Here is an 11,383-nt window from a genome sequence, read left to right as displayed (position 1 = left end):
CTCCCTAGTTACTAAAAGCACAAGTTAAGGCGGTAAGGTGACTACACTTCAAAAGACTCAACGGTTTCTCCCCCTAAAAGAGCGGGAGTGGTGGTGCTTCCCCTCCCCCATTGGAGAGGCAATCCAATTGGAGCAGCCAATCAGGGAACAACTGGCTGGAGGACATCCCAGCCCAGAAAGGGAAAAGGAAATCAGTGGAGATTTAAAAATTGGTACAGTTTATGAAAGGTGATTTAAAACCATGTTCAGAGCTCAACAACTCAATACGTTGAAGAGAACGCGTTTGGGAAAACATAGCAAGTTGGCCCTCTGTCAAGGCAACAAATATAAAATATATAAAAGTCCTCCCTTGTCTTCAATATCTTGACTCCTGCTGGAAAGACACGCATAACTGGTAGCAGTGCTTTTCTCCTGGAGAGAAAAACTAGGGAAAAGGAAATGAAGAATAAGAGGGATTACCTATCACTATACACTTTTTAGAATTTTGGAGAGTCAGGGGGATGTAGCTTAGTGTCACAGTGCTTAATTAACATGCACAGGCCCTGGATTCTGGGTTCCATCCCCTGAACCACAAACACACACACAGGGAAAACAATAGAATTTAAAAATTAAAAATTTTTTATCATGTTGAAAATACAATTTTAAATTTTGCTTAAGTTCTGGGGGTGTTGCTCAGTAATACTGCTTGTCTACCACATGAAAGGACCCAGCACTGCAAAAACAAAACACAAATATTTCTTTTTAATTCTTTGTGTGTGTGTGTGTGTGGTGCTGGGGATTGAACCCAGGGCCTTGTGCATGCCAGGCAGGCACTCTGCCAACTGAGCTATATCCCTAGCCCTAACACAAATATTTCTTAAAACTTACTTTTCTAGGAAGTCTTCTCTGGTTAACAGTTCTCCTGAACACTTAAGTACTTAGTTTATACTGCCACAATCTAGTTTAAACTGCATAGACTTTGTTTCTCATTTCATGTTACATTTTTATGACATACTGGTATTTGTCATTTCTGAATGAATTTTAACCTCCTTATTAGCCAGAGCCTCTTAGTGGGGGGTGGATACAGGGGATTTAGCCCAGGGACACTTTACTAATGAGCCACATCTTCAGACCTTTTTATTTATTTTTGAGACAGGGTCTCACTAACTTGCTGAGGGCCTTGCTAAGTTGCTGAATGAGACTGGTCTCTCCAACTTGTGATTCTCTAGTTTCAGCCTCCAGATTCACTAGGATTACAGGCATGTGCCATAGAGGTTTTCTTCCTAACACAGTATATTGCTTTTTTTTTTTTTCTTAATAATAATTTTTAAAAATGGATTTGAGCTTTCTGAAGGAAAAGGTTTGCATTAAATTATTCTTTTAAGGGAACATAGTAGCTCATGCCTTGTAATTCTAGCAACTCAGACAGTTGAAGAAGAATGATCCCAAGTTTCAGCCGTGGCAATTTAGTGAGGCCCTGTCTCCAAATAAAAAATTAAAAAGGGTTGGAAGTGTGCACTGGGTTTGTGGCTCCATGGTGGCGTGCTTGCCTTGTATGCATGGTGGGGGGGCACTTGGTTCGATCCTCAGCACCACATAAAAAATAAAATAAAGGTATTGCGTCCATCTACAACTAAAAAAAAAAAAAGAAAGAAAGAAAGAAAAAAAGAAAAAGAGAGATGTAGAGTGGTAGAGTGCCCAGTGTTTAATTCCCAGTCCTGCCAAAAAAAAAAAAATTCTTTTTACTTCTAGCACATCCGCATATGGAAAACAGGCCCTTAATATTTGATGATGAAGTGTAGTTCAGTTGATAGAGTCCTGCCTTGCATGCACAAGGTCCTGGGTTCGATCCCCAGCCCCACACACACAAAAAAAAAATTGATGATGAAGAAGAGGAAAAAGGAAATAGAAAATGAAGGTAGCTGAGTATCCGATGGATACAACATTTGAACTTGTCTGCTTGGGCGTTGGGTATGAAGGATCTTCCAGGAAAGGCTAAGCTAGGATATGACCCAGAGGAGAGGAGGAGGGAAATACATGGTCTCTACTGCCCAAAATAGCTCTTGGTAACCTGAGGAATTGCAGTCAAGGGTTCAGCTGGGGTCACGTGCCTGGTTCTGGCACAGGGGTGGAGGTGAACAAGGGAGGTTGCCAGCCTGGTTCTCTAGGCAGCTGGAAAGAGGAAGAAGCTAAAAGTGTTGTTGTTGTTGTTGTTGTTGTTGTTATTTGTAGTTGTAGACAAACAGAATGCCTTTATTTTATTTATTTTTTTAAGATGTTGATGGACCTTTATTTTATGTGGTGCTGAGAATTGAACCCGGTGCCTCACACATGCTAGGCAAGTGCTTTGCCCCTGAGCTACAGCCCCTACCCTACAAGGGTTATTTTAATTTTTTTTTTTAATTTTTTTATTGTTGGTTGTTCAAAACATTACAAATTTCTTGATATATCATATTTCACACTTTGATTCAAGTGGGTTATGAACTCCCACTTTTACCCCATATACAGATTGCAGAATCACATCAGTTACACATCCATTGATTTACATATTGCCATACTAGTGTCTGTTGTGTTCTGCTGCCTTTCCTATCCTCTACTATCCCCCCTCCCCTCCCCTCCCCTCCCCTCTTTTCTCTCTACCCCCTCTACTGTCATTCATTTCTCCCTACAAGGGTTATTTTTAATATTCAAAGCAATAAAGTGACGACGTAGGTAACATTGGTACTTCTAGGGCTCAGTGTGACACACAAAAGTAATAAGAGGGGTTGGGGCTATAGCTCAGTGGTAGAGCACTTGCCTCCCATGGATGAGGCACTGGGTTCAATCCTCAGCACCACATAAAAAGAAATAAATAAAATAAAGATATTGTGTCCATTACAACTAAAAAAAATAATAATGTTAAAAAATGTAACAAGAGGAAGAAGACACAACTGGAAAGCTCTCTCTTTCCTTTTTTTCCCCCCCTGATACTGGGGACCAGGGGTGCTCTACCAATGAGCTACATCTCTAGTCCTTTTTGCCTTTTATTTTGACACAGGGTCTTGCTAAATTTTCAAGGTTAGACTCTAATTTACAATCCTCCTGCCTTAGGCTCCCCAGTTGCTGAGATTACAGGCATATATCACTGCACCTGTCAACAAAACCTTCCTATGCAAAAGTCCTGGATTTAACTGTTGAATTTATCTTTATCTCTAGGAGTTAAACTTTGGTTTTTTAATTCTTTTCAAGATTCACCATGTGCATAGCAGCCATACTGATTGGGAGGTAGAAGTTGTAGTGTCTTTTTTTTTTTTTTTGAGTTTACAATTTAGAAGAACACACACATATACATGAAACAAATATAGGATACATGCTAGTTTACATGGAATTATCTGTTCAGGGTAACGTTGAGGGATGGGTTCAGTCAAGAGGCTCTTCCTGGAAGAGGTATGTTTTCAGTCAGTACTCATAGGCAGTTATTGATACAGAATGGCATGGACATACAGGGAATTGGTTGTTTCAAGCACAGGGAAAGGTTTTAGTGGCAGTAATTAGCTAATCTAATTAGTAGGGAGATAGCAAGCAAATTGCTTGGCAGGTCTATTGGACCTTGGGGATTCTGCAGCATTTAACTCAGTTAAGGCAGTATATTAATGAGGTCACAGTTCAGTCATGTATCCCAGTTAATTTCTGTCTTTTCCCAACCAGATCCATACTGCTCAAGATAAGTAACTGTCTCGCATTGCATGTGTTAAGCCCTTAGTCAGAGGAGGTGGAGACAGACAAGAGAGTGAAATTAGACAGAATAAATCTGTCCTTCAAGGTCATAGGCCCATCTGGGGGTGACTTCAAATTACCATCTTTGAACTGGAAGAATATACTATACCATGATGGTAAGGAGAAAGGATGGGATATGAGGACATAACAGGCTCTCTCTGAATGCTAGGGGAAAAGATATTAGCAGCATTAAAGAAATGAGGCCAGGTGCTGTGGCACATGCTACTCAGGAGGCTGAGGCAGGAGGACTGCAAATCCGAGGCCAGCCTCAGCAATTTAAGAAGGTCCTAAGCAACTTATTGAAACCCTGTCTCACAATAAAAAATAAAAAGGGATGGGGATATGGCTCAGTGTTTAAGTGCCCCTGGGGTCAATCCCTAGTGCCAAAAAAAAAAAAAATCATTCCCAGTGGCAAATGCCTGTAATCCTAGCTACTTAGGAAAGTGAGGCAGGAAGACTGAAAATTCAAGGTCAGCCTCCAAAATTCAGTGAGTCCCTATAAAAAGAAAAATTTAGCCACATGTGGTAATGCAACTTGGGAGGCTGAAGCAGGAGAATGCCAAGTTTGAGGTCAACTTAGTGAGACCCTCAGGGAGTTAGCAAGACCCTGTCTCTAAATAAAATATAAAACGGGGCTGGGGATACAGTCAGAGGTTAAGTGCCCCCGGGTTCAATCCCCTGTAGGAAAGAAGAAAGGAAGGAAGGAAGAAAGAAAGAGGCCTGGATATGTTGTTCACTGGATCTGTCTCCAGTACCACAAAACAAAGAAAGGTGATGAAACATTAAAACATTCATTTGATCAATTTTTTTTTTTTTTTGGTAACAAGGATTGAACCCAGGAGCACTTAAACACTGAGCCACATCCCCAGTCATTTTTCATATTTTATTTAGAGACAGGGTCTTGCTGAGTTGCTTAGGGCCTCGCTAAATTGCTGAGGCTGGCTTTGAACTTTTGATCCTCCTACCTCAGCCTTCCAAACCGCTGAGATTACACACGTGCACTTCTGTGCCTGGCTCATTTGGTCAATTTTTTATGCTGGGGACAAAATCCAGTGCCTCAAACATGCTAAATTTTTTTTTATGCTGGGGACAAAATCCAGTGCCTCAAACATGCTAAATGTCCCACCAAGCTACACCCCCCCAGTCCAATAATTGTTTATTAAGCTAGTATTGAGTACTACAGAGGTAGTACAGTGGTTTGGGATCACTGTGGGAGGGGTGCGGCTCAGTGGTAGAGAATACGCTTATCATGTAGTGAGGCCATGGGCTCAATTCCAAACTCCCCCTCCCCAAAAATGGTAGTGGGCTTGGTGATCATCCAGACCTGGGCTCCATCTTTATCATATAATTGTGTGAAGTTCCTGCTCTTTAAGAATAAAAGTACCTTCCTAACAAATGTTAAAATGCCTGACAGGGCTGGGGATGTGGCTCAAGCGGTAGCGCGCTCGCCTGGCATGCGTGCGGCCCGGGTTCGATCCTCAGCACCACATACAAACAAAGATGTTGTGCCTGCTGAAAACTAAAAATAAATAAATAAATATTAAAAAAAAAAAAATGCCTGACAGTTCAAGGAATGGTTCTTGCTAACTTGAATTCCAGATAAGATGGGTATAAATTTTAAATCAATTCGAATCTAGTGGAAGTCCCCAAAGTAATGTCAGTTTCAAGAGGTCAAGAGGTAGGGGAAATTAGAGGATTCATAGGTTGCTCCCCTTCTCTCTCTCTCTCTCTCTCTCTCTCTCTCTCTCTCTCTGTTTACTGGTGATTGAACCCAGAAGTCATCTACCAATGAGCCAGATCCCTACCCCACCTCACCCCACTCTTTATTTATTTATTTATTTATTTTGAGACAGCGCCTTGCTAAATTTCCCAGGCTAGCTTTGAACTTGACATCTTCCTGCCTTAGACTTCAAGTTACTGGGATTGCAACCATGTCTGTTGGCACCTGGTACTTTTTTCTCCTTTGGTGCTGAGGATAGAATTCAGGGCCTTGTGTGTGCTAAGCAAGTGGTCAGCCACAGAGCACTAAATCCCCAACCCAGAGGTGGAAGGTTTATATATACTTCCAGACCCCTGTTTCTGGGCAAGATGTCTTTCTTCCACACCAATTAGATCTGCATTGAAATGAGTCATTATTTTATCCCTGCCCTTTTCTGACTACCACTACACAAAACACTTATGCAAAGCTCTTCTGATGTGGAAAGCCTGACTAAAGATTAGAAAGCAAGCTTTAGAAAGAAAGATTTAGAAAAGAAGGCTTGTGGGGCTGGGGATGTGGCTCAAGCGGTAGCACGCTCGCCTGGCATGCGTGCGGCCCGGGTTCGATCCTCCTCACCATATACAAAACCAAGATGTTGTGTCCGCCAAAAACTAAAAAATAAATATTAAAATTCTCTCTCTCTCACTCTCTCTAAAAAAAAAAAAAGCTTGTACTGTAACAGCATAAACATCTTATTGAGCAGTAGGTGCCATTAGTCTTAAAATATCCTTCCACTCCACCATGAGGAGGATTTCAATTGCTTTTGCACCCACCTAGATTCAGTCTCTTTCTAACTGATTTCTTTTTCCTTTCTCTCTCTTTTTTCTTTCATTGTCCTCACTCTATCAAGAGCAACTGTTTTCTCTGTAAATTATGAAAAGGAGTATACTGATATTTCTTTGCCTGAATTTCTGTCTGTGAGTTTTCATCCTTCATTGAATACACACTTTTCCTGACAACGATGATCTCTCTCCTAAAAGTAAGTCTGTTTCTTATCACTGCAACTTCTTTCTATAAATATAAAAGAGAAAACTGTGTAGTCTTAGACCAGAGCTTGGAACATTAATTTCTTTTTCCAAAGATATAAAGCATAGCACCAGGCATTGTGAAGGTCACAAGGATGAAAAGGGCTTCTAACATAAAGGCAGAATGATAAAGATCTAAGAGTGGCGTTCAGAGCATTCACAGACATCTGCTGTTGACACGGCCACAAAGTCGTCTCGGTGCCTACGTATTAGGTCCTGTGACCACAGACTCGCCAAGAAATTTCTACTTGGTGACCTCGTTCCCCTGAGCCATCTCTGCTGTCTCTCAAACGCACACCCAATGCCCTTTCTCGCTAGAGGTGTGAAACTACATCTCCCGACAGGCATCGTTGTTCCCTTCCTCCCTCTCCGGGTCCCGAGCCCTGGCAACGGCGTGACGTGAGGGTACCGGGAGCTGCGGTCACGGCTTCAGTTCTAGCCTACCCGGTGGCCCGTGCGGAAGCACGGCGAGAGGAGCCGAAGCCCCGCGCCACCCCGGCGCTCCGGGGCGCTGAGCTAGCGGGGTTGCCCTTTCTGCCGCTCCTGCTCTGGAGTGAGGAGGTGCAGCGGGCGTCAGAGCGCCAGGAAGGGTCGCGCGCATGGCCTCTGCGGGCGCGCGGCGGCTCCCAGCTGGGACGCGCACGATGGCCCAGAGCTGCGGCGGCTTCTCGATCCGCCAGGGCGCGCGCCCGGCCCCGCCCCCAGGCACTCCGCGACCGCTGCGACCAATGAGGTGAGAGGGAGGTGAGGGCGTCTGCTAGCAAGGAAAGGGGTTCCACCAGCACCCCGAAGTTCATCGGTGGAGGGTGGTAGTCCTGGGATGCGGACGCGGCAGGGGCTGGCAGTAGTGGTGCCCTGGAAGCTCAAGTAGAACTTTGGAGAATGCTTTTGCAAATTATATGCGAGGGAAAGTGCTCTGGGTGGGTGCCAATCAATTCTTCGCCGAGGCGGATGCCCTGGCAATAACGGGTCGGGCGAGGCTTTGGGGTAGTGATGCCCCTGAGTTTTGCTTTCAGCAATGGCGTAGCCCCAGAGGTAATTGGCGCTTCGCATGCACCCCTCATTTTCCCAGCCCCACCCTAGTCCTGTCCTCAACCGCCCTAGACCTTTCGCACTCGTGACTGCCTGGCGAAGGAGCTAGGCGAACTGCAGCAGGTGCTGGGGGGAAAGCTTGTCTGGACGACCTTCCTCTGGGATGTTCCCCTCTTCCCCTTCCCCTGGAAATGGTTGAAGAATACAAAAAAAGATTGTGACGCTGCCTCTCCCTTTTTATTGGCCTTAGGTTTCTGATCCCCTACAGCCTCCTCTTGCCCCGAGGTGCCCAGGTTTCTGCAGCTGAGACTGGCTTAACTCCCAGTCGTTCCTTCATGGGCTTTGCTGCCCCTTTCACCAACAAGCGAAAGGCTTACTCAGAGCGTAGGATCATGGGGTGAGCATCCTCTTCTGACCTGCATATCCCCACCCCTCTTCCTTTCCAAATAACCATGTCCAGGATATAATAAATGTACCAATGGTGGACGAGATTCACCTCTGGCCACCCCACTCCACAGATATGTTACTGATCCTTTATTCTCCCCTTCCATCCTTCCAATCTCAATTTCCCTCTTTTGTTGCTATGCATGAGCATTGAGTGAAATAAGCCTAGAATTGGACCATATGGATATAATATAACACGATGAGAGGGTATTATTTGTCTGATAACTTTTTCAAAAATGTATTTCGAGCACAATACAAGTGTAGCAACCAGGCTGCTTAGGTATTTTACATAAAATGTCTCATTTAATTATCATAACAAACCTATGAATCAGGTACTTGATGAGAAAATGGAGACACAGGTTATTTACCTAGGGTCACACTGTTAGGAAGCTGTAGAGCTGAAGCTGGGCACAGTGATGCATGCCTGTAATCCCAGCGACTTGGGAGGCTGAGGCAGGAGGATTGTGAATTCAAACCTAGCCTCAGCAACTCAGGGAGGCCCTAAGCAACTCAGGGAGACCCTGCCTCTAAATAAATAAATAAGAAAGAAAGAGAGAAAGAGAGAGAGAGAGAAAGAAAGAAAGAAAGAAAGAAAGTAAGTTGTAGAACTGGGATCTGACCCTAGTGAGATCAACAGTAAAACTGACCATCTCTTATCCCTAAAATTTTCCTAAGATAAAAATAATGAATGTAACCCTCAGCACCAAAATAATAATAGTAATAATAATAATAATAATAAATGTAAAAGCATTCTGCAACTTACAAAACATAAGGTAAATTAACATCATGGGGACTTGTACATGTTTGCTTTTGGAAAAACCATTTGTCCAGTCTTAAGATTTCTAATGCCTGAAGGTGTATGGTTAGCAGGCAAGATATGAATTCAGGGGCAATGGCAAGGGGGAACCTGGCCCAGCTGGCAATTTCTTGGCTTCTCTGATTCCTTTTCCCTTAGGTACTCAATGCAGGAAATGTTTGAAGTGGTGTCCAACGTCCAGGAGTATCGCGAGTTTGTGCCTTGGTGTAAGAAGTCTCTGGTGGTATCCAGCCGTAAGGGTCACCTTAAGGCCCAGTTGGAGGTTGGCTTTCCACCTATAGTGGAACGTTATACCTCTGCAGTTTCCATGGTCAAACCTCACATGGTCAAGGTGAGGCCTGCTGGGGAGGGATTGACCAGGTTTTTTCTCTTAACATTTTCACATTTAAAGGCGATTTTGGAGCCGGGTACGGTGGCATAAGCTTGTCATCCCAGTGGCTCAAGAGACTGAGGCAGGAGGATCGCCAAGTTTGAAGCCAGCCTCAGCAAAAGTGAGGCACTAAACAACTCATTGAGCCCTATCTCTAAATAAAATACAATAGGACTGGGGATGTGGCTCAGTGGTCCAGTGTCCCTGAGTTCAATCCCTGATACACACACACACACACAAAAGGATATTTTGGCTTTCCTCATAATGACTTTATCACCTCATATCAAGTATTTCCTCAGTATTAGAAGAAAATTGGCTTTTAATTCCATCTTATTGCCTCCTATACATAGTGATATGGCTTAACTAGCTGTCTTATTCTAGGCTGTTTGTACTGACGCCAAGCTCTTCAACCACTTAGAGACTATTTGGCGATTTAGCCCTGGTATTCCTGCCTACCCCCGGACCTGCACTGTGGACTTTTCGGTGAGTCAGAAGACTTTGCAGCCCAGGTCTAAAACTGAGTGTGAGAACAGAGCTGAGGTACTGTGACAGGGTTATTCTTTAAGTATATTTAGTACTAAGCATTTGCCAAGTTTATGGGTTTCACAAGTCTGAGTTTATATAGACTTGTACTCTTTTCAGTCCTAAGTCAGGACTCTTGAGAGGGTTTAAAGAACTGGAGGGGACTGGGAATAAAGGCACTGAGGAATAGTATCCTTGCATTTGCCCAAGGACAACCTAATGTGGTTTTGAAGAATTTGTCTCTTCCACATTCCCAGATTTCCTTTGAATTTCGTTCTCTGCTGCACTCCCAGCTGGCCACCATGTTTTTTGATGAGGTTGTCAAACAGAATGTTGCTGCCTTCGAGCGCCGGGCAGCCACCAAGTTTGGTCCAGAAACAGCCATCCCCCGTGAATTGATGTTCCATGAGGTGCACCATACTTGACGCAAAAGATTGTTCCCTAACGTCTCCTCTACTCCCCCTTCCCACCCAATTCTTATTTATTTGGCTTGGCTCCTGCTCCAGTCTGAGGATTGGACTGGACTATTTATGACAATGTTCTTCTCAATTCCCCAGAAGTTAGGCTCTACACTGACTGGAAATGTTGGGGGAGGGAGGAGGCAGTGAGGATGAATATGGAAATGACACATGCCTAGGAAAGGGTCAGGTTTATTCTGAAAGCTCCATGTGCCTGCAACCTTTTCACACTGAATTAGGATCAGGACTATGTGGTTCTCTGAGCCCTGTCAGGAGACCATAGTATCTGACCAGGGAAAGAGATCAACTTCTTGAAGGCTTGAATACATTAAACTTTTCCTCTGGCATAGTGATATTGGGTGGTATATAATTTTTGCCTGGCTTGAGATTTCTCAGGAAAAAAGGCAATCTGCCCCCAGCTTGAAATCCATATTGCCTCAGTTTTAAGAATATTTCCATGCTGCCTGGCTAACAGAGTGAGGAGCTGTCTCACCATCACAGCAATAGGGCCAAGGAGGAAAAAAAAAAGCAATGAACAAAACTATCCTTGTACTCTTTGGTTGTACCATATTCCTCCACTTGGCCTGAGTTTTTATAAAAATTTCAATAAATTTTGAGTGTGAATTTGCCTTTTTTGTATTGTTTCTTGGGCAAACAACATAGATACAGCAGAGTAGAAGAAAGTGATGGGGGAGTAAAGGTGTAAAAAGGCCTCTTGGACACAGTGTCCCTGCTAACTATAGTAGCACATTCTACAGGCCAGGATCTAGTACCCACCCCCTTACCTATTTATAGACTTTTTCAGATCAGTTGCAGGAGGAATCTCCAGAACAGAATCATCTCGTTTCAGACTTTCCATATATCTGATGCCTTCAGGATCACCCTTTGTCATTTGGGGGAATGCCTTAAGGAAAGCTAAGAGTTGGCACTCCAGGACATACCAGAGCCCTCTAGTGTTCAGGTCCTTTAACTAGCAGTCCTAGATCATTTGTCCTTGATATATGATTTGTTCCTTTCACTCAGTGGGCCAAACCACTTCTTGGATTAGTCATACAAGCAGTTGTTAGGTCTCAGCTATAGTCCTTGGATGTTCCACATTATAACAAAATTAGAAAGGATGGGAGCTAAAGGTAAAGAACTTCCTAACAGTAAGGAGAGACAGAAATCTCCTTTGGAAATCTCACAGGAAGCCCTTCCTCTGAATACCAAAACTGCTTTTAT

At 43.7% G+C, this 11,383-nt stretch overlaps 1 protein-coding gene across 2 annotated transcripts; it reads left to right on the top strand.

The window, feature by feature from the left end:
- The first annotated feature begins 6,899 nt into the window (after positions 1-6,899).
- Coq10a (coenzyme Q10A) lies at positions 6,900-10,791 on the top strand. Of its 2 annotated transcripts, XM_046466641.2 has the most exons (5): positions 6,900-7,252; positions 7,802-7,948; positions 8,951-9,143; positions 9,564-9,665; positions 9,962-10,791. In XM_046466641.2, the coding sequence occupies exons 1-5, from the start codon at positions 7,119-7,121 to the stop codon at positions 10,127-10,129; spliced, it is 744 nt and encodes a 247-aa protein (XP_046322597.1). In that variant the 5' UTR covers positions 6,900-7,118; the 3' UTR covers positions 10,130-10,791. The 2 variants fall into 2 exon arrangements, with proteins under 2 accessions (XP_046322597.1, XP_058442147.1); XM_058586164.1 differs by lacking the exon at positions 7,802-7,948 and having other exon boundaries at positions 6,903-7,252.
- The last annotated feature ends 592 nt before the right edge of the window (positions 10,792-11,383 follow it).

The sequence above is a fragment of the Marmota monax genome, unplaced genomic scaffold (assembly GCF_021218885.2).
Source record: "Marmota monax isolate L192 unplaced genomic scaffold, Marmota_monax_Labrador192_F-V1.1 WCK01_AAM20220418_F8-fsc00151, whole genome shotgun sequence".
Lineage (NCBI taxonomy): Eukaryota > Metazoa > Chordata > Mammalia > Rodentia > Sciuridae > Marmota > Marmota monax.
The sequence above is the reverse complement of the archived record's forward strand: the minus strand, read 5'-3'. Positions and strand labels throughout refer to the sequence as shown.